This window comes from Eptatretus burgeri, chromosome 5, assembly GCF_056783735.1.
Source record: "Eptatretus burgeri isolate ZD-2024b chromosome 5, Ebu_testis_v1, whole genome shotgun sequence".
Taxonomy (NCBI): Eukaryota; Metazoa; Chordata; class Myxini; order Myxiniformes; family Myxinidae; genus Eptatretus; species Eptatretus burgeri.
The window spans coordinates 53,197,926-53,222,373 of record NC_140965.1 but is presented as its reverse complement, the minus strand read 5'-3'; the positions used below and the strand labels follow the sequence as shown (position 1 = coordinate 53,222,373).

Here is a 24,448-nt window from a genome sequence, read left to right as displayed (position 1 = left end):
GCAAAGATAAAACACCTCGATACATTCATTGGGGTGATGTTGATCTTATATAGCAAGTCTCAATGTAATTGGCCCAGAACTGGAGGAGGAGTAGCACGACAAACAAAGACATAAACAAGCAAACAAACACCGGTCCATGAATTATCGTAAGGATTAATATTGTTTTGCAATAACATTTATATTGTGCTATTATAATTAGTATTGTTGTTACTTTTGTTATTAGAAGCAACTTTGGAAAATGGCACAATTAGCTATCTGAACACAGACATACACCTTAACACAGATTTGGTCGAAGGTGGAAAATCCCCTTGGGGAGAGGGCAAATGAAGTCATTACAACCTTCATCATGTGACCTTTTGTACTCCTGTCAAGTTTCGTTGAGATTGGATAAGTAATGACCGAATGTATCGCGGTCATATAAACAGAGACAGACAGACAGACATCAAATTTCGTATTTTAGTGCGATAACCTTTTGAAAACTTTTTTTTAAAGTTAAAAGTGTTTTGTTCCTCAACTAGCTTGACACTAGGAATATATTGTTTGTAATCACAGAAATGGAAAAACAATCAATTCCTTTATATAAAGTGACGTGTGAGTAAATTCAGCTCAGGTTTACCTCCTGTGGAGATGCCAACCCAAGACCGAACCTTGGCCCCACTGAGAAGGCGCTGGCAATCCAGCTCGTGATGGTATCTGGCACTGTTGCTGTGATGCTGGCTATGCCGTTTGCACTGTAAAATATGAGATTGACATTAATCAAAACTATTGGAAAGATAAAGTGACAAAAAAAGGAATAATCTTTCAGACAAATTTTGATTATCATAGGAAATAAACAAACACATAAACAAACTATAAGGGCACTCGGTAGAGCGCATACCTCCGCCATGCAATGCCTGATCCACGAGAACATATCAGGTCCAATACATTTTTGAAATATCGTGCTGTATGTTGTTTTGGCCCTATCTTCAATGGCGAAGAATCACTTAAAAAATTAAATAATTCTGGTATCCGGATCTGGATCTTCACCAAATCTAAACAGTTTGTCCTTGTCACACACCCAACCTACCCACCAAATTTTATCCGAATCCGCCCACAACTTTTTGAGATATTCTGCATACAAACAGACAGACAAACAGAAAGGGGTGAAAACATTACCCCCTTCCACTTCCGGTGGTGGAGGTAATACATTTTTTTTTTCATTCTAGTATCCGGATCTGGATTCAGATATTCACAAAAATCGAATCAATTCGTCCTTGTCACACACACACACAACCTGTCCACCAACTTTCGTCTGAATCTGCCCGCAACTTTTTGAGATATCCTGCACATAAACAGAGAAACAGACAAACAAACAATTAAAGGGACAGGGGTGAAAACCTAACCTACTTCCACGTTCAGTAGCAGAGGTAACAAATACATTTTTGTTTCAAAGAATGCTTTAACGAATCTACTTGTCATCATCATGATTAGCTGATGTCCTTCATCGCTGAAGATGGCCGTTCACATGTGACACGCAAACAATAAAACAACCACACTCCAAGATGCCAAATTACAAGTAGTGTAACCTGGTGTCAAGGGATATCTGTCATTGCTTTCTATCAGACCACTTGCTATCTGCAGTTTTAGGCAAGAATTTGGACTTTGTTTCAGGGTGATTACTCACCAACTCTTCACAATAGACACCACGAAGGGATCTTTTAACATCAATCAATGACCAGTGCTGGCAGATGAGTCTCCAACTATTTCAAATATTTTGCCATCTTGTGTGTCACATAAAATGTAGATTGGTTTTAATACATAAAATTGAGATCGTTTTAAGCCATTTTAAAAAAGCTTCCTTCACCTTGATGTCTTGAAAACATTTAATTTGGTAATGTTTCATTATATTAGCTCATTGGAAGTTGAAACCACACACCGAGTAAGTGAATCTTCCCATATCCACGTTTCGGGAAAGTCACTTCGAATACGACTGGGTTCCTGAAAATGACCATCTTTAGCTACTTCAAGTTGTCTCGGTGAATCCTCAAAATCTACAAAGCAAGGAATCATAAATGTTTAGGTTTGGATCACATTTGTAGCATTTTAAATTGAATTTTTTTTTCCAATGAGTAATGATTAATATTAAAAGGATTATGATGGGTAAAATTAAATGAAGATCCAGTAAACATTAGACATGATTCTTATCTTAACAGTTACATTAATGTGTTTGATATAAAAATTTTTATGCCTATTTATGTTAATTTTGTTGAAGTGTGAGTGAAGAGAGGTGGTTTTACTCTCCCCCCCCCCTCTCACCTCTCACCTACAATCTCCCACTCAACATGCCATCGTCCAGACGTTATCTTCCAGAGATGTAAATAAGTCACTTGAGCCAAGTCCAGAGCAAGTCCTACATCTTTGAAAGCAAGTCTCAAATCAAGTCTCAAGTCACTGTTGCATTACTTCATCTTATCTCAAATCCCACATTTACTTTTAACCTGAGCGGAGTAAAATCAATCAAGGAATTAAGACACTGGGCCTTCATTGATTGCAATGTATGTTCTGATAAGCTGTTCAACTCGAGTTTTATTTGTCAACTTCATGCAGTGAACATTTTTTGCTTTGTTCCCAGCAAAAATAAGTTTATGTGAAACTTACTTCTCGTATCTAGTGTACTTACTTGAACATATGTATACGAGACTAGTCCATAACCACAGTTTACGTTTAAATGTTTTACATGTAGAACCAAAGCATTCGATGTGGAACGGGAAAGGAGATTTATTATGTACCTTAAAATGAAACGTATAACTTATTAACTTCAATTGTTGTCTTTTAAGAAACCGTACTTTTTTATGTTTTCCTTTTTGAAATATCAGTCGAAAAATAATTTACAATTATTGACCATATTTAAAGAATTCAAGTCAATTTTTTTATCGGGTTAGGACGTGCACCGCTCATTTAGTTCCTTACACAGCACCACTTCATCAGGGGCCAAGTTTCCCTGACAGTGACTCGACTTGAATGTTCATGGTCTCAATAAAGTTGTTTCCTTGTGGTAAGTAAGGTAAGGTAAGTTGTGGTAAGATGAGTGCTTGCCGCTTGGACGTACTGTGCTGTCTGGAGAGTGGATGCTCCCTTTAACCTTCGTGGCGAATGACATGCGACCCGGCAGCTATGAGCACTGGTGCACTGCGCATGTACACGTACACGGAGGTATCCCTCGATTTACGAAAGGAAAGCATTCCTGGAGAACGGAATGTAAACCGAAAAAGCTTTTACCATTATTTTAAAGGTAAAGAAAAGGTGATGCGTTCCTGACCCAAATTTTTCGGCCTTCCTTACGTAATATTTTTTTCATTATAATGTAAGAAAAGTACTGTTACAAATAACACGAACAAAAACTTGAAATAAAAATATATTTGCATTAATAGATCCTACTTATTGCTGAAGAAATACGTGATCCTTAACCTTTTAAAGGTGTGTGTACTCACCACAAAAGAGCAATGATGGTGAGTTTCTCACCCTTCTCATTACACTTTCTGATGCCCATCCTCTTGTCCAATATTATAGCCTGGGGAGAACGTTTCGCTGCGGCACAAGTTGAGCTTGAGGAAGGTCTCTTGCTGGACATCTTGAGTAAGGAGCGAGATTACGGCTGATTTTAAATGATTGAGCACTTCACAACGAGAGCTACAAGATGGCGAATAAAGGTAGACTGACGCTTGATGCTGCGTGAGATGCGTCACACACATGTACGCATCACTGTGCTGGTGTACGGCGTACGCATGGCTGTGACGTGGCTTACTAAAGGAGTGGTGAACTGTTTGAAATTTCCTCCATAGCACTCTACTGTACTGTACAGTATTTTAATTTCGTTGCAGCGAAAAATGAGAAGGTAAATCGAAAAACATGCCGTAAAAAGTCAGTTTTGGTCGAGTAAAAAATCCTAAACCGAGCATTCCTACATCGAGGGATGCTGTGTATGTCGTTATTGACCGAACCACACATGCTCACAATGGAAAATCATTCACCATTTATTATAAACCCCATTTTAATTAAATGTTTATTCAATGATTACTTTCCATTTTCACATTGCAGACAGGTCTGTGGCCTTCGTCTTCTACTGCCTCCTTTCTGGTTTTGCACCCTTAGCCCTTTCCATACTCTGTTGTTTCCTTCCCCACACGTTTATACAGTGTGCGCGTAGTCTGCTATTAACCCAATGGTGAAACTCCCAAAGTCCAGACTCACTGCTCACTTCCACATATTCATTCCTATGTTTTTTTACCGACCACTAAAGGGCATGCTATGAGATAGGACAATCGTCTTAATGGCCATCTGAAAGATGGCACACACATGTGTGCCTCACCCAGCATGTGGAACACTAGGGGGATAGTTTATACCTGTGTCGGGATTCAAACCCAAGCGAAACTGCTCAAAGGCGAGTGCACAGACTTCTAAACTATCCTGCCAGTCCTATTACATTTATGAGAATATAATAAATTGTTTTAATGTAAAATTGCTTTACTTATAAATAGGGATACATGCTTTAAACTTTTAGTTAAAAAAAAGAATAGAATTTCCAGTGGCAGAACAAACAAATACAACATTATGCTCAAAGGGGGCAAAGACAACTCAAATCTCCAATCGGTATTCGATCAATGTTAAGTTAAGAAAAGAGGTGTATAATAGTGGTTTACTATAAGATAATATATTATATACATATATATATATATATATAGGATTATAATAATAAAGAGGACCTCTGCGTTCATATGATCTGGGTATGTAGAAATTTGTAAGTACGGCGACACCAGCTTCCTGTGAAAAAGAGGACACACCAATATGATAAAATATAGTATGGTCTAGTAGTTATAAAGGCACACTATTTTATATCTGGCACTGGCATATGTTAAAACATAACAAAAGTGATGAGTAAAAGTAATGGTGAATCAGAAATGTTTGTTTCACCCTCTTTTTTTAATGTCACTAAATTGTTGTTTTGTGAATGCAACTAGCAACAAACTCGTCCTCATGGAACGTTTAATTCCCATAGAATTACAAATGGGTTAATTACCCCAGAATTACGGATGGGCCCATGCAAGGCTGGTCATTATATCAAAGGTCTAACAAGAACCACTCCCTTACATTGTGATGTTTATGCTCACAAGGAAACACAAAACAGGGCAACGCAAGAGCGATAAGCAATTATGGGAATAATAATGAATATTTTAAACTTTTGAGTGGCAATCACAATGAAACGGAATCAAAGGACTCACTTCAAAAATGGAAGCAGCATCGTCAGAGCCCCAGCGCCGAAGGAACGGCATACCTGTGGTGTGATCCACTGGGTGATTTGTAATGCCAGAGAGTTCGGAAATCACCTGCCAGGTCAGTGCAGAATTATCAATGAATGTCTGAATGAAATAGAACTCCACAGCTTTGTGATATTGATGAATAATTATAGTTTAAACGACATGTCACTCTTCACACCATAGCTTGAAATTGGCAGTGCACCATTAACTCAGGTCATCCTCCTTCAGTACCCATCACCTTTTCTGTCCTCATTAACCCCCGCTCACCCCGTCCTCTGCCATCTTACACATTCCCATCTATTTGCAGGGTGAGAAGTTTCCTTCTTTCTTTTATTTCCTCCTGTTCGTCAATCCCATCGTTGTGTCTGTGTATTGTCCTACTGCTCAACCGTCAGTGCCTTATCCCGTATATCACCTCACTCTTCCTTGGAAGAGAAAAAATAATTGAATCTGATTTGTAAAACTGTTGGAAACTGCATTAATGCTGGTAGTTATTATTTTTGAGCCCTGGATACAGGTCCTGAGTCCAAGTCAAGCACTGGAGTCAGGTTGAGTCAGAGGGAGTGTGGTGCAGTTGCCTTAACCTTTTCCTTTGTGATGTCATTGCCTTCCTTTAGAAGCAGTACGCTCTTGTCTACCACCAGCAGACCCACATAGGCCCGAGCCTCACTTGCTGAAACATGCAGGCTCACGTTATCCCCAGGTGCTGCTTGCAATGTACTCCAGGTGAGGTGAACCTGCTCACAGGACATAACACTTACCTCACGGCTCACGTAGGACAACCATATCTGCAAAGCTTTCTTTCCGAGGTGTTTAACAAAAGCATGAGATAGTCTGGTAATTTTGAAACAAGTGTGTTAACATTCTGATGGACAAGGCATGAAAGGAACCTCTTCTAGAGGAACCATGTTATCGTTATCATCCAAAGCGTGACTCACAGCATTATTCTCCATATACTGATGGGACAATAAAGAAATTGTGCCGACCAGGGTCAGGTAGTTGCGAATTTCAAATTTGTACTCATAGCATTTGTTGAGGAATCAAATCCAGACTAAGGAACTCAGAGATAGAATAGAATACTTGCCTTAATGAAGACTCTTGTCGGTGTAATCTATTGACATGTTAATGGATTTATCAACTGAAGGCCGAGAAGAGTATGTTAACTGCTGTGGAAAGAGAGGCGTGACTTACATTTCGAGCATCAGCCCTTCATCAGAGCAAACTAATTGATTGAGCTATCACGTCAGCCCCACTTCGCTTTCCACTGTCGGTTAGCACACTCTTGTCGGCCATCAGTTGATAAAACCCATTGCAAAAAAAAAAACATCAGAATTGATCATGCCAACACTAAACTACCTGTCAAGTTTTTTAAAAAGTATAACAGCTCCTCCTCCTCCTTCGTTGGCAGCACAAGGTTGCAGGTAGCATCATTGGCTGAGGGTGCAGCTAAGCCACTGAAGCAATACCCCTATTACCAGTACACTGGTACTCATTTCACCTGCGATAACAGGCTTAGTCAACCCCACCTGGTGTTAATTAAATGGCAGACAGAGGCTCAAACTCAGGGCCCGAAGATCCCAAGCCAGCCACCCTCACCATGAAGCCAACTCCAAGCTCACTTTAACAGCTGTTAACACTTTATAAACGTGAAAAATATTTCTAAAATCGAACAATGAAAATTAAATGATACAATGGCTGTAAATTATGAATCTCACCTTCTCCAAAGGCAGATTGATATTTTTTGAAACATCTGTTATACAATCGTCATTAATCGACCACACTGTGATAATGTACTAAGGGGTAAGATTTTGCTTTGAAGCACTGTTTATGAACGATTTTTGTTGAAAAGGTTAAAATAACATTTATCGGAGAAACCATAAACACACAGGCACGTGTTCTGCCTTGAGATCCCTTCAAACTGATGGCATTCCTCACCATGAAATACCTACTGTTGGCACCGGACTGCTGTCTCTGCCAAACAGTCATGGTTTCCAAAGCTTGGATCAGAATGAATAATTAGTCAGATTTCTATGGAAAGATACTTTGTGGTTCGAAATTAGATTTCAAGACCTTACTGTCAAAGAACCACGAGCTGAAGAACCTGTGGCTGCTGTTTGCATCATTGCTGGGAGTGTGGCTGGGCAAACGCTGCACATCACCCAAAGAACACCATCACTACTGTGAAGCATGGTAGTGGCAGCATCATGTTACAGGGATGTTTCTCATTAGTAGGGACTGGGGCACTAGTCAGGCTAGAAGGGAAAATGGATAGAGCAAGATACAGAAAAATCCAAGAAGAAAACCTGCTGCCATCTGGAAGAAAGCTGCGACTCATTTTGTTGACCTTGGAAAGATAACGGGCTAAGTTAACCCACCTGATGTTATTTAACAGCACGACAGGGGCTCAAACTCAAGACCCTAAGATTTTAATGCAGCCACCTTAACCATTAAGCCAACACCAGGCTTAGCTGTTATGTTGAGTTGATTCAACCATCAGCTTTTAAAGAAAAGCTTGCAAATTATAACTTACTAAAAATTCCAATTGACTGAAATTAATCAACTAATTTTTATGAGGGAAATATCAAGATGCCTTCTGAAATCACACATTGTTGATGTAAAACTAATATAAAACATAATTGTTACCTTGTTCTCGAATGCTCCTTCCACACCCAGAGTTATCGCATCGTTGACAACTTCACTATCTTGGCGCACAAAGTACACCAGTATGTTTATGGAGGGTGACCAATGAGGTCGAGGTACAAGATGTAAGCAGCATTGGGAAATGTTTGCTGATGCTATGATGTTTCCTCGAGCTATCACCTGAAAAGAAGAAACTTAAATATTATTGTGGTGGTCATTGGTGTTCATTACGATGCTTATAGCCAAAAAATAGGGGCAATAACCCTGGGTGCTCACCTGGTAGAATAATGACACTGAAGAGGAAGTCAAGGTGGGATGCAATCGGCAAAATGTACCAATTAACCAATGTTACAGCAAACACCTATTTTGGAGGTCAACCCTCACCCCGTAAATCCCCTTCGACCCTGATTTTTTTAAAATAGCGTGAACAAACTTTTGTACATCGCGGGTGATGAAGGTTGTGGTCAAGTTTGATTGAAACTGTGTGTGTGTAGTTTTGGAGAAGAAAGCAAATACACATTTGGGGGGGGGGCAATCAACCCCCCCCTTAGATCCTGTTCGACCCCACATTTTTTTTAATGTCGTGAACAAACTTGAGTATATGATGGGTGATAAAGGTGTTGGTCAAGTTTCATTGGAATTGTGTGTGTAGTTTCTGAGAAAAAGCAAATGCGTATGTTGGGGGGCAGCCACCCCCCCCATACACCCCCTTAGAGCCCGATTTTGTTTATTTTATTTATGGTATGAACAAACTTTGGTATCTCATGGGTGATGAAGGTTGTGGTGAAGTTTCATCGAAATTTTGTTTGTAATTTCTGAGAAGGAAGCAAATACCTCTTTTTGGGGTGGGGTAACTGCACCATAAACTCCCAACATAGACCCCCTCAGAACAAGATTTTTTTTAATGCCACAAGCAAACTTTGGTACATCACGGGTGATGAAGTTTTTGATAAAGTTTCATTGAAATCGTATGTGTAGTTTCAGAGAAGAAGTTGCAAATATTTGTGGATGGACGGACGGACGGACGGACAATCCGCCATCCCATAAGGTCCCCAGAACTATGTTCCAGGTAACCGAGGTAGGCTCTCGAAAGAGTGAGTGTCCTTCCCATATATGGCATCCACATTGATGCCTTGCCCTGCCCGTGAAACACCATGATGACCGTGTATAGCTGGATCGAGATAATAGCAAGACGTCTAAGCTATCCTGCTCCCAGTTTCTTGAATAATAGGGTCACATTATGATATTTTAACTCACCACGTAAGACAGCGTTTCTGGAAGGTTTTTTCCGTTGACTACTACTTTTATAGGTTTTCCAACCTGCAACAAATATCGACACAATTAACAAGGTAGCAATGCATACTTCATTTGAATAACTTCATCACAGGTTAGCGCACTCAAGGATGTTTCCACTTGATTATTTTAGATGTTTGACAGTTGTGTTAGTGCAACCCCCTTCCCAATGAAACCACTTAAATAGAGATAGCAATGCTTGCAATTTTCATTTAAATTGCATATTTCTACCTAGTCTCTCTTTTCTATAAAATTCACTTCCTCCAACATATATCTTGGATGCAAGCACAGAATTAGCCTTTCTTTATATAAGCATTGCAAATGCTGTTGATATGGCTGTGTGGACCTCATTATAGTTGATGCAAAACATCTTCGAAATGCCTTTCAAGATGGAAAACAAGTGGAAGTGGCATTAATCTTCTTTTTTGTTTGTATGGAGCACAAGGCAAGATGTATATATATATATATATATATATATATATATATATATATATATATATATATATATATGTATATAAATAAATATATGTATATATATATATATATATCTTCTTCTTCTTCTCCTTTCGGCTGCTCCCGTTAGGGGTCGCCACAGCGGATCATCCGATCCGCATAGTGATTTGGCACATGTTTTACGCCGGATGCCCTTCCTGACGCAACCCTGGTCGCCTCTTACGACACAGGGATATGGTACACCTATTTTAACCGGGGTATACACCGGCCCAGTATACTGGTACTCATTTCGCCGACCTCGGAAGGATGACAGGCTGAGTCAACCCCCTGGTGTATTAATTCAGTGGCATAACAGGGCTTGAACTCAGGACCTTTTGGATCCCAAGCCGCTGCCCTAACCACTGCGCCAACACACCAGGCTATATATATATATATATATATATATATATATATATATATATATATATATATATATATATATATGTATGTATATAAATAAATATATGTATATATATATATATATATGTATATAAATAAATATATGTATATATATATATATATATATATATATATATATATATATATATATATATATATATATATATATATATATATACATACATGTATATAATATATATGTAAATATATGTATATATTATATATATGTACGTAAATATATGTATATATAATATATATGTAAATATATGTATATATAATTTATATGTAAATATATGTATATATAATATATATGTACATAAATATATGTATGGAAATATATGTATATTATATATATATATATATATATATATATATATATATATATATATATATATATATATATATATATCTATATATATATACATACAGTAGACTAGGCGTAAGTCGTCACCATCGCGACCGAGAAAAAAGTAACGACTTAAACATGTGACGACTTACGCGTATGCGAACATTCATGATGACTGTGGGGTGAAGAATGAAGTCGCGCGTGGCCTGGACACGTACGTGTGAGAGGGCGCAACAATCTCTAAGCCGGCTATTGTACCAAAAGGGAAACACAATCCTCGGGGCATAGGTGGGGGTTCATTGGTGAGTTGGAAAGTGATCAAGCAAAGATGGAATTCATGAATCACTTTATCAAAAGTAAAGATAATGAACAAATGTAAGACAACTCATATATGAGTCGGGTCAATTTATGACAAACAACCACCAAACCCACAACAAATTGCAACAAAAGGTTTCTCAGTGGTTTTCATTCCTACTGGATATACTGATCAATAGATAAAAAGTCCACCAAAATCTGACATCCGGAAATGGGTTAAAAGTCATTTTCAAGATGGCCGCCACCGGGCTTTGAAATAACTAAAACAGCTATAACTTCTTCAATATTTGTGATAAAAACATAATTGTTGGTTCTGGTCCATGGTTTTATTGGATCAGCAATCCACTGGTGTCAATAACATTTAGATCTGATCAGTATTTAACATGAAATCCAAGATGGCAGCAAAATTCAAGAGTGCAAAAATCAATAAATTTTCAATCTGAACCAAAATCACTGAACACCTGGTGCTACTGAAACATTTATTTGTGAACATTACATAATGGCAGTTTAGGTTACAATTTCAGTCCTCATCACTGTCCTCTAGTTCCACTTTGAACTTCCTGTCCAACATGGCCATCAGACACCATGTCCCTCCTGTGATCTTGTTTGATCAACCGCTGTACTGGAAAGCTGCCGAGATAATCAGTGCTGCACCCGAGAATATCCATTTGAAGGGGATCGTGCTTAGGCTGAGTACATTTCACATGTTCATGAATCTGTTTGGAGCAATAGGCACGTTGATGGCGGGAACAGGACTCAAAAACATCCTGGAACTGGTATACGGTGAAAATGCTGTAGTTCATATGATGTCCGGAAAATCTGTTCAGAGGGCATTCTGAGGTCATCTACTGGTGAGCAAGTGTCTACATCGACTTATTGTGGCATCTGTAGTAGAGGAAAATCCTGAGTTTATGCTCCAAGTAGAAGAGATTGAGAAAATGTATTCATCCTTGCTAATGGGTGACATCTCTCTTGAAAGTCTTGAAGAATCAGCTGCAATTATGAAGATCACTGATGAACTTGAAAAAAAGAAATCTGAACTTGCTGCACAATCCAAAACGAGTAAGCTGTGGCTGGGTTATTCAGAAAATGCTCCATACTGCTCGTGCAATGATCAAGGCAGATCGCACTGGGTCTTGGAAAGATCACTTGCAAGCTGTTGCTGATGCCTTGCCAATATTTGCAGCAGCTGGACACTACAACTACCAGAAGTCCGCTTATCTCTACGTACAAGAAATGAGTGAACTGGAGAGAAAACACCCAGATGTGTATGAGAAGTTTCAAAATGGCTTCCATGTGATCCGGCGAACAAACCAGTTTTGGGCAGGTCTCAGCTGTGATCTAGTCATCGAGCAAACGCTCATGCCATCACTAAAGAGCACCGGTGGCTTGACTCATGGCAGTAAGATGACAGAGGAACACCTTGCATTGTGGACAATGTCAGCCCCCATAACAGCTGAGGTTAACGTCACCATGCAGGATTTCAATAATCTCACATACGCAACAAGAGAACAGCATAAAGAAGCAACTGATGACAGAATTGAAAGACATGCATTCAACCTCTTGAAGATAAGCACAAAGCTGAATGCATTTTCACCTTTCTCCTCTGATCCTACATTGAGAAATATCATAAATGGTGCCGTGGCAAGCGAAGACATCAACGTGCATGAATATGAAGCTGTTTGGAACAAAATAATCGAGAGAATGATTGGACAACCTGTGTTTTCCTTCTCTATCAAGAGGACAGAGAAAGCAAAGACCCTGGGAAATTCCAATGCTCTCCAGGTGGCTCCTTACAGAACCATCGACTCCAGTGTGCTATTCCAGCGATTCCTGGTGGTATCCCAGATAGGTGATTTGTCACTTGAGGACGTGATGAGTTTTGAGCTCAGTCCATACCCTCCATCCCTCTTTGAGGACAACAAGATCTTGAGGAAGGCCGACAAACCTCAACTCGCTCAAGCCATCAATGACCACTGTACCAAGGGACTGGCATGTGAAGGAGTACCTGACACCACACCTTCAGCACACCTTATGACTGAAAGGTATGTTCTTGATGGTGGATCCTTGCTGCACAAATTCAAGTGGAAGAAGGGAGATACATATGGCAAAATAGCCAGAGCATATGCGGACTTCACAACAAAACACTATGGGACAGCAACTGTTGTCTTTGATGGCTATGGTGCAGGCTCTTCGATAAAGGATACCACTCAGCAGAGACGGGGACAAGCCAACAGCTATCCGACTGTGAACTTCACCAGAGAAACTGATTTTGACGTAAAGAGAGATGAATTCCTATGTGTCGGCAGTAACAAGCAACAGCTGATCACCTATTAAGGTGATCAGCTGAAGAAAGTGGGCTGCACAGTTATTCAGGCAGAAGGGGACGCTTATGTGGACATTGCCAAGACAGCCGTAAATAGCACAATTCTGCATTCCACCACACTAATCGGAGAGGACACAGACTTGTTGATGCTTTTGCTCCATTACTATATACCACATGGAAAACCACTATATTTCAGATTAGACAACCAGTCAAGAAGCAATCTGAAAGTATATGACATCAATCCAATGAAGCATTTTCTTGGGAATAAGTTGTGCACTCAATTATTATTCCTGCACGCCTTCACAGGATGACTCAACATCTCGTGTGTATGGCATTGGGGAAAAAATCAGTCTTTCAGAAACTCGTGGAAGATGATCAAGGCCTCCAGTTGTGTGCAGATACATTCACTTCGAGAGGCGTTAGCCACGCTGAAATAAAGAAACTTGGCAGCCAAGCGATGGCCGTTATATTTGGTGGGGAGAGCACAAGTTCTCTGGCAGCCATGCGTTACAAGATATTCACAAAGAAGGTCGCTGTTGCTAAGTTTTTCGTTACACCTGAATGTCTTCCTCCAACGGAATCTGCCACCAAGTTTCATTGTCTCCGAGTGTACTACCAGGTCATGGTTTGGATGGGGATGGAGGGTGACCTCGATCCTCTGGACTGTGGCTGGGGACTTGAAGACAATCAATTTTTACCAATCATGACTGCCATGAATGCTGCACCAGACACTCTTCTGAAGATGATGCACTGCAACTGCACCACTGCTTGTGACACACCCCATTGCAGCTGCAGAAACAGTGGGCTTCCATGTACGTCTGCATGTGGATCATGCCAAGTGACGTTTTGTGACAATCCACTAAAACAAGCCTCTGAGGAACTAGAGGACAGTGATGAGGACTGAAATTGTAACCTAAACTGCCATTATTATATGTAATGTTCACAAATAAATGTTTCAGTAGCACCAGGTGTTCAGTGATTTTGATTCAGATGGAAAATGTATTGATTTTTGCACTCTTGAATTTTGCCGCCATCTTGGATTTCATGTTAAATACTGATCAGATCTAAATTTTATTGACACCAGTGGATTGCTGATCCATTAAAACCATGGACCAGAACCAACAATTATGTTTTTATCACAATTATTGAAGAAGTTATAACTGTTTTAGTTATTTCAAAGTCCGGTGGTGGCCATCTTGAAAATGACTGTTTGAACCCATTTCCAGATGTCAGATTTTGGTAGACTTTTTTGTGTTGATCAGTATATCCAGTAGGAATGAAAACCGCTGAAAAACCTTTTGTTGCAATTTGTTGTGGATCAGGTGGTATTTTGACCCGACTATACCATCGGTGATGGTATATGACCATCGACAAATGTGGAATGAATGGCTGTTAGAATTCATTCATTGGAATGAATGTAGAATGAGTTTTCATATGGAATGAAAACTCATATACCATCGACAAATTACATGACACACAGTCATCGTGATGACCACCACTCAATACCTATGTGTAAGTGAGTGCGGTGATGTAAAAAACAAGCCAATATAAAACCATGATCGGACTTCAACACTAAGCTCGATCGATCCTTCACTCCTTCGCCAGAGACTGCATTGCGCAGCCTGTCTACGTCTTCAGATGCATGTGGGACGGCACGCTGACTAAGCTGAACGCAGCGCAGTTGTAAATAGCCTATCACTGGCGGTGTAAACCAATGAGAGCGCATCACGATTCCATGAAATCGGGCTTCTCACGAGGTAGAAGTTCCATGTGACGAGTTAGGAATGGTAATTTACTTGAGTTTCCATTACGTGGGAACGGACAACATCTGACAACAGAGACGACGTGACGACTTACACGCTGCGGACTTACCGAGTCTACTGTATAAGTATATATGTATATATATATATATATATATATATATATATATATATATATATATATATATATCTATCTATATATATATATATATATATATATCTATATATATCTATCTATATATATCTATATATATATATATATATATATATATATATATATATATATATATCTATATATATATATATATATATATATATATATATATATATATATATATATATATATATATATATATATATTGTTGTGGTTTCCCACCTGCTCGGCATGCGGGCAACCGCTTCTAGCTCATGGTGGCCGCTCTCGCCCACCGAACGGACAAACCTCGTCGCAGCTTTCGGATCAACGCCAAAATCCAGCTAAGGGTGTATCTTTAATCACATCGTAAATCAGTCAGCTATTCTGTCCACGCACGACAGGGTCCGATCGCTGAATTGTCGATTTACCAAATTATGCACGCAGACAGAAATGCCGGGGATTTACACCTCGACGAGACCTGTTTGGAAACGAGCCGCTAAGCAGCTCGCTCCATTTGCGATTTGCCAAGCAGTGTATATCGCCAAGCCCCGCTGCATCCGATTCTTTCATCGGCTATTAAAAAGCCAGCTATATTCCGAACTCAATTATGGCAGTTCAATTCGGGAAAGGACGCAACGAACGGGTCAACATTCACACAATGACATTTATTACATACACGACACATATGCAGTCATGCAGTCATGTATGCAATCAGGCGAGGCAAACAAAGCAATGCAATGTACAAGCATGTATGTAAGCAATGGGGGTAAGGGGGGAAGGGGGTAGGGGGAAAGGGGAGAAGGTTCGAGTAAAAGGAAGCCTGCAGCCGTTCTCTATAATTACTATTCACAGTCACTTAAACAGGTTTACCTAGGACTGGCGCCACAAACACACACACAAAAACCCAGAAAGAAATAAAAGGAAAACGTGACCGTGTGGTGAGTTCCCCGAGCTTGTGTCCTCCACTATCCGACTCCACACACGATCCAAAGTGATTCCGTCACGACCACCGAACCCCTCAGAGTGCCTTCAATCCAGTGAGCCACCTCGCTTACGATCCTGAGGAGACCCAGTCAGCGCTATCCAGCGAGCGCGCGCGATCAGAGAGAGACCCCGTCTTTCCGTCCGCTCACACGCACCCCTCAGACCTTTCTCTCCTCTTCTGCCCCACAATTCTCCTGCACCACACAATCCTTCCACCACCACAATTCTCTCTCGCCCAGACACTCTCCTCAGTGTTCCAGCGCCTCCAACCTTTATCCATGGAGCCCCACCCCCCCCCCCCCGCTCTTCCCGGCGCACGAGGGAATTTTCCCAGAAGGGCGTTTTTCTCGGTGAATCGGGCCCTTTCTTTTGCCTTTGCCATAGCTTTCATTTTCTTATCCACTCGGAGGGTTGAGAATCCCCCGTGTTGGCCGGCGGAGATATTATTCGTTGGGGGGTGGGGGCCGTTGTCTGCTTTCCTTGAATGAATGCAAGGCTTCTGGCAATGATCTGCTGAGGTGGAAATGCGGTTGTGGTTGTGGTGAAGGCAGTTGTCATAATGGTGGCGTGGCTGGCATTTTGTGGTGGTCATGATGGTGGTGTGGTTGGGCGGTTGTGGTTAAGGTGGTTGTTGTGAAGGCGGTTGTGGAGAAGGTGGCTTGGTTGTTGAGATGCGGTTGGTGGTGGTTGTAGTGGTTGAGAGGTGGTTGGTCCAAAATAAAGATAGCAAAAGAAAAACACTGCCTCAAAGATCACAGCCCGGTTCCATGAATAAACCCTTCGACATCGGTGGGGAAATCTAATCTGAACACACATTTATCGACATAACTGATCTCTGGGGAACCTGTATGGTGTTCTGTAAATTTCCACAACCGTAACAATATATATATATATATATATATATATATATATATATATATATATATATATATATATATATATATATATATATATATATATATATATATATATATATATACTATATATATTTATATATATCTCCAGTAATTACATATATATATATATATGTATATATATATATATATATATATATGGAAACATATATATATATATATATATATATATATATATATATATATATATATATATATATATATATATATATACATACACTATGGTTTTTTTTCATTAACAGAACTTTGGGGGATGTTTTTTTTAATATGACATTGCCACCAACAACCGTTGGTGAATAGTCCGACAGACATGAACGGAAAGTTTCAATATCACAATGATCTCAATAAAATAGAGGTTAACGACAGTATTTAACCTCACCTTTGCAACAAGAGTGTTGCTTGTCAACTGAAGAAAGGAATCTGATGGTGAATGTCTCTTTGCAAAAAGAGTAATTGAAGTATATTGTGACAAAAGGCTTGCCTGTGAAAACAATACTGATTAAATACTGATGTGTGTGTGTGTGTGTGTGTGTGTGTGTGTGTGTGTGTGTGTGTGTGTGTGTGTGTGTGTGTGTGTGTGTGTGTGTGTGTGTGTGTGTACGTACACACAGAATAAGGGCATGAGGAGACATTGGTGCACTTTCACGTAAATTACAGAAACATTCATGGGTAAGAGACAAAGGAAACCAGTTTCAGGGAGTGAGTCTGGTTATCCAGCCTCGGGAATCAGATGTTCAAATGGGAATAACAAATACACTTTGCCAGTTTGAGTAACAAGAAAACGAGTCATACCTTAATAAAGATAATGTTTGTGTCTGGTTGTACATCCACGCTAATCTTGACAATCCCATTGTCCAGGATACACAAATACATGTTTTTGTGAGAAGCCCTGTTTTCAGCACCAGTTTCTTTTATCAAAACATACACAGCCATACAGCGGTCTTTTGGTAACAGTGGAGTACCATCATACTGGGTGACTTGGACCTGTCGGAGTCACAAGACAGAACATTTTTTTTTATAACATCAGGTGTACGTGTACATGTGCGTGCATGCATGTTTGCGTGCGTATGTGTGCGCTTTTGAACACGTATGTATTATCAGTTTCATGAGAAGGGGACTTTTCATATTTTTGTAATTAATCAAAAGACAACATCATTCCCTTATGGAGCAACAACAATCACCACCAGCACACCTCTTTCTCCTTGTGGACATCAATACTGTGAATGTTGTGTTGAGGAGCAGCCAGAGATGCAATTTGTAATGAAAGTGTTTTATGTTTCACTTTTAGTGTCTTAACGTCTTGGGATTTATAGATGATTCATATGAATATTTTGGAGCTCTACCAGCGGAACAAATAAGAACATCTCCAGTAATTACTCCTGAAATTTAATGCAGACAAGAAAATTACAAGTTTGTCGCATGGATGGGATCACTATGAGATAACAATGCTCCAGATTGTTCACCGGTCTCATGATACCAGATCCTATACAAGCTGTTGCCTCCAACAGTGACTTCACCAACTGACCCAGGTTATGAGGTATCTTTTTATTTACGTTTTGCTGCACTCCATTGACCAAGACTTGCCGAGCAGATTTTCGACCGCAGGAAACATCAAAAGGTTGGAAGAGATGATCCAATGAATTAGCCGACACAATAAGAGGTTGCCAGAGTTAGAGAAGTCCCCAATGAGGCTGTGCTATGGAACACCACCCAAAAGGGAGAGTGTTCAATGCTACATAGATTTTCACAAGTACATATTAGCAGCAGTCCCTAATTATTGGAATGAAGAAGAAAACAGAGCAGGTGATGAAAATGAGTCAGAGTCAGAGACACCAAAGAGTTTTCTTTGGCTGGCACAGCGGAGACAGCTTCAGTTGTACCATATGGTGCATTTTCATGCTCGTTGTCCATCTATAAGCCTTGTTACTCATCCAGCTCAGCCATGAGTTTGTGACAGCTGCATCTCTTATGGTCTCCCATAGATCATACGATCCCATTCTTCCTGTAAATTCTTCACAAAAGTGAGAGTGATCCCATGGTGCTGCTACCCGGCACTTGGACACCAGGGTTGACTGCTTTGTTTGCCCTGTCAGTTAGCCTGCTACCATGACAGTCATTTCCGTTTCATGAAACATTCACATCTTAAACTGGCAGAATTTCCCAGAAAAATGATCAATTTCACGAACCAAGGCATTCGAATCACTCCGAGTCCAGAGCCGTGTATTTGTGGCTGTTTGGCCCATGTGGTTGGTCAATACGTTTGTTGTTAAAGATTAAGTTATTCCAGAGTATCTGGTGGGTGAGGTTTGTGTCGGCTTTACTTTCACCTTACTGCTGCTTCCAGCTGGTTCTCACAAGAAAGATGAAGTAATGAGGAAAAGGATGAAGAAATTTGTGAATTTCCTTAGGATCCAAAATATACCTAAATGTTGGGATGTATGCCAATCAATAAATACAGGAATAATTAGTCTCACCCTAAAGGGGATGCGAGACTATTGCAATGCCCCTGTCTGTCTGTCTGTCTGTCTGTCTGTGTCCGCTTCTGTATATTTTTGCTTTTAAAATGGTTTTCTCTACAACTGCTTGTCCGGTCAATGCAAAACTTTATACATAAGAGGAACTTACCATGGAGAATATTTTATTGCTAACTCTGACATCATAGATAACATGGAATGGCAGCCATATTGGATTAAAGGGAAAATTTGGACTAAAAAGGATGAAAGGGGAAAATCCATATTGGATTAAAGGTGGACATAATTTTTCTCTGAAACTGCTCATCGGAAAAAAAACTGAAGCTTGGCAGACGTCATCAACTCCCCGTGAGGTATATCGGGTGATACCGGTGACGTCATCGGTGAAATGGTCTTCCAGTCATAATTGGTTTAATTGAAATCCTTATCATAAAATCTAAAACTTAATAGATCTGATCCATGATCCGATGTGAGTGAAGAATTAAATTTATGACGTTCATAACCCATTGCAAGAAACTATGTGACATGATTGGGTGCATGTATGATATGGGTATATGGGCCATAATAGCAGTGGGCTATAATAGCAGTATTTTCAGTTAACAATGGTACTTTTGTTCAGAATGAATGCGCGAGGCGAGACTATACACTCTACGAGTTCCATTATAGTTGAGGAATGATTTTAAATACTGTTGATTAATACTGTGATCAATGTGTTGCCTCTCACTCCCTCTTTCTCTGATGTACCATATTGTTCACAGAGCATTGGTGCCACTGAAGCAGCTTCATGAGCAAGGGTTATACGGGGTGGTTTGTCATTGCTTTCTCTGCAGTAGTTAGGGCAGGAATTTAGAATTTATTCATGGTGCTGGTGATAAGCCCGCTTAATCTTCACAACTTCTACCATGGGATATTTAATGCTCACCAACTCATGCCGGCAGATGGGACACCCAGTTTAATGTCCATCCAAGGGATGGCACACACATTGATGGATCACCCTGCCTGTGAAACACCAGGATGGCAGTTTAAAGCTGGTTTTTAAAAATGTAGGCTAGACAGTCTAGAGGCGAGTGTTTTTGCCGCTGAGCCATCCTGCCAGCCCAGTGCTTCCTTCTCGCCACATACAATTAAGCTCTTTTAAAAATTTTTTAGTTGAGTTGACAAATACGGTTGATGTCTTTGGCCTATGCAACTAACAGGATATACAAAAAAACTTTGACAAAGGAGAAGGCCATTTGTTCTATCATGCCTGCACTCGACACCAAATCAATGATTGAATCTGTCAGTTTATCTACTTAATTTCAATGGGGGAGGTGGGAGTAGTAGTAGAGATGAGAGCATTGTGGCAAGCACAGGGACATCACCAGGGTGTTATTTTTCTTAATCATTTTATTTGGATGGGGGTAGTTGTAGGGTGAAGAAACAAACATGGGTAGTTGTAGGGTGAACAGTTGTAGACATGAACAAACAATAATCTTCACAAAATGAGAATTTACTTTATAGTTTAACATGAATTTGTTCAGAACTTTACTTACATATGTGATGTATTTCATGCCAGGCATGAAAGATCGTGGTGCATTCACAAACTGCAACCTGTTTCTCTCTTTTGAAAACCTCAACGACTTTTCTGCCTTTGTCACAATCCCTGTCACAGCAACAGCGAGCATGAACTTGGTTGATGGTAGTGTCAAAATATGTCACAATAAATATAAATGAACAAACAAATAAATAAATAAAATATACTGAGCAGCAGAGTTCAGGATAGTTGCAAACTGATTTATAAAGATGTAAAGAAAATTGTCCTGTGTATCATCACTAAAGCCTAATTTATTTTAGAAAAATATCTTGGGAAATTTAACGTTCATAAGCAAGAGTTAGCGGTAGAACAGCCAGCGCTGTTGGCCCTGCCCGAGACAGGAGTTTAATTTGAATACAACTGAAACAACAGAACAAATGCATTCAAGGATAAAAGCATATCACAAATGAAGACAGCAAAGTTTCAGGAACAATAAATATTATTTGTGAAAAAGTGGAAGGTGAAATCGAATGACACATTATCAACTTTATTTTTCAGTTTTCTTCAAATGTCTGCACTTGCATGAAATCTCTTCTGAGAAAAGGTCATGTGGTTTATCATGAATGTTCTCAAACTCACCTGTCAATTTCTCCTTTACCTCCACACTGACTTTCATTCGACCAGGAAAGGCATTCTGTAGCATCTTCATTATTTCCCTGTGACTAAATGCAAAGTCTACTTGTCCATTTATCTGCAAACAAACAAAATCATGGTCAAATTATTTTAATTTAACGGTCTGACATTTTCAACCCAGGTACCCTTTTGGATATCAACACTTCATGGTTAATATAAGGAAACCAAATAACTTTCCAAAATATGACCATGACTAGAAATCCTTTTGGATCATAGATGAACAGGTCTTCTTCTTCTTCTTCTTCTTCTTCTTCTTCTTTCGGCTGCTCCCGTTAGGGGTCGCCACAGCGGATCATCCGTATGATCCGCATAGTGATTTGGCACATGTTTTACACCGGATGCCCTTCCTGACGCAACCGTGGTCGCCTCTTACAACACAGGGATATGGTACACCTATTTTAACCGGGGTATACACCGGCCCAGTATACTAAGCCTGGTGTTGGGTGCAGTGGTTAGGGCAGCGGCTTGGGATCCAAAAGGTCCTGAGTTCAAGCCCCGTTGGGCCACTGAATTAATGCACCAGGGGGTTGACTCAGCCTGTCATCCTTCCGAGGTCGGCGAAATGAGTACCAGTATATGGGGCCGGTGTATACCCCAGTTAAAATAGGTGTACCATATCCCTGTGTCATAAGAGACGACCAGGGTTGCGTCAGGAAGGGCATCCAGCGTAAAACATGTGCCAAATCACTATGCGGATCATACGGATGATCCGCTGTGGCGACCCCGTACGGGAGCAGCCGAAAGAAGAAGAAGAAGACACTGGCCCAGTATACTGGTACTCATTTTGCCGACCTTGGAAGGATGACAGGCTGAGTCAACCCCCTGGTGTATTAATTCAGTGGCCCAACAGGGCTTGAAATCAGGACCTTTTGGATCCCAAGCCGCTGCCCTAACCACTGCGCCAACACCAGGATTGATGAACAGGTATACCAACAATATGGGGTTTACGAGAGAATATCAGCAATAAAAAGAAGAAAATTCATGACATTCACCAATGTAGTCATCACATTATTAACCTCTTGGCACAAATATTTTTTTGATGAACAAGTAAAAAAAGTCATAAAATGTTTCTCTCTTTTGCCGGAATTGTTTTAGTAATGTTGTTGTTTTACCGTTTCAGCAATAGCCCCCATTGTTTTAGCCATGTTGCTGTGTGGAGTTAAAGAGCTTGCCCATATTTATGTAAAATAAAGATGGCCACCAGTCTACCAGTCGGCCATCTATGATCAAATCGCAAAATAAAGTCAGATTCAAGTGCATGCCATCGTACTGTGTACTATGATTCAAGGTACTATTCTTGTGTCAAGTTTGAACAAAATCGGACCAGGCATGTTGGAGAAATGGTTGGGGATACATTTAAGTACTTCCGGTTCTGGTTTTTGAGGCAACAGTTGGTTCTCTCATGGGTCTCTGCCAATTTTCTCAAAGATAAGTTTCCGCTCATTTAAAAAAAAAATGTTTTGACTGTTTATTTTGTTGCTGTGTGTTTACTGTGTGTTCCGAGTTCAATTTTGTTTCAAAACTTGTGCGATTTGGTGAGTTTTTGTCGGTCTTGTCACATCATGTTTCCTTGAGGCCTTCCTGTCTTCCCATATTTGTGCACTGTGGTGAATTAACGTGAATCGAGGGACATGACGCGGGATCACATGTTGTGCGTCTCGCGTATAAGGGGAGGTCTCTCTGCGGCACGAGTGATTGTCCCCGGGGCATTGCTATTGACATCGGCTGTCCACTTGATGCTCGTTAACTGAAGGTGCTCATTGACTGGTGAGAATGGAGATTATATCGAACTCCGTGCTTACGCGGATTTAGTCTGCAATGGTTAACTGCACATGTATACGTTTCTGCTTATGTACTCCTAGCTGAACCTGTATTTCCTGGTGTGCCCACAGAAGCGGCTCCAATCAAATGGAATAAAGCCTAAACTCTGAAGGTTCATCTCTCGCTCTCATTTCAATTTATTCCATTTGATTTTCTCGGCTCTCTCAACCAAAGATGGACAAGATCTACAAACCAGAGAGGTTCGACGCAGACCCGAACGCGACTGATGCAGAAATGAAATGGTCACATTGGTTCTGCTCCTTCTCACACTATCTGACCATCATCGCGGAGGGAGCTGACAAATTTGCCGCTCTCGTGAATCATGTCTCGCCCGGCGTGTACAGGCTCTTCTCGGGGTGCGACACTTACGAAGCAGCGATCGACGTGCTGCAGGCGCTCTACGTGAAGCCCAAGAACGAGGTATACATACGACATCTTCTCAACACACGCAAGCAAGCAGCCGGGGAGTCAATCGATCAGTTCCTGCAAGCTCTGAATCAGCTGGGAAAAGACTGCAGCTTCCGGGCGGTAAGCGCCGAGGAACACCGAAAGGAAGCGACCCGGGAGGCATTCATCCAAGGACTCAGATCAGCCCACATACGGCAACGCTTACTAGAGAAAGCACAACCCACTCTTGACAAGGTAGTCGATCAGGCTCGAGCGATGGATACGGCTCAGCAGCAATCTGAGTCATTTGGGACACCGATGCTGCTCATGAACGCTGCTACGATGGGAACCCAAGGAACCCCACTGGCACAGACACAGCCAGACATGAGGGATGGAGAAACACCCGAGGAGCCGGATACCCAGACCTCGTCAAACTCCTCAGCAACTGCTCCGGTCGGTAAATGCTTCTTTTGTGGGTACAAAAGGCATCCTCGTCAAAAATGTCCCGCCAGAGATGCCACATGCATGAATTGCGACAAGAAAGGGCATTATGCCAGGGTATGTAAATCTACTCTAAGGAGGAATAAACCCACTTCTGCGGCTCTCTACTCGCAAAATAAATTGACTGCAGCCTCCCGGGGAATCTATCCAAGGCTATCATCAA

General features: G+C 40.6%; 1 protein-coding gene across 1 annotated transcript in view; it reads right to left on the bottom strand.

Annotated features, from left to right (window-relative positions):
- Nucleotides 1–24,448, bottom strand: part of LOC147026441 (CD109 antigen-like) — a 139,103-nt gene that overhangs the window by 49,660 nt on the left and 64,995 nt on the right. Inside the window, exons 10-20 of the mRNA XM_085881861.1 lie at nt 21,523–21,634; nt 20,903–21,012; nt 17,692–17,883; nt 17,279–17,380; nt 9,192–9,254; nt 7,938–8,114; nt 5,879–6,031; nt 5,259–5,363; nt 4,743–4,800; nt 1,916–2,030; nt 617–731 (exon numbers count right to left, since the gene is read on the bottom strand). Coding sequence (XP_085737987.1) covers nt 617–731; nt 1,916–2,030; nt 4,743–4,800; nt 5,259–5,363; nt 5,879–6,031; nt 7,938–8,114; nt 9,192–9,254; nt 17,279–17,380; nt 17,692–17,883; nt 20,903–21,012; nt 21,523–21,634 — 1,302 coding nt within the window. The remainder of the gene's footprint in view (nt 1–616; nt 732–1,915; nt 2,031–4,742; nt 4,801–5,258; nt 5,364–5,878; nt 6,032–7,937; nt 8,115–9,191; nt 9,255–17,278; nt 17,381–17,691; nt 17,884–20,902; nt 21,013–21,522; nt 21,635–24,448) is intronic.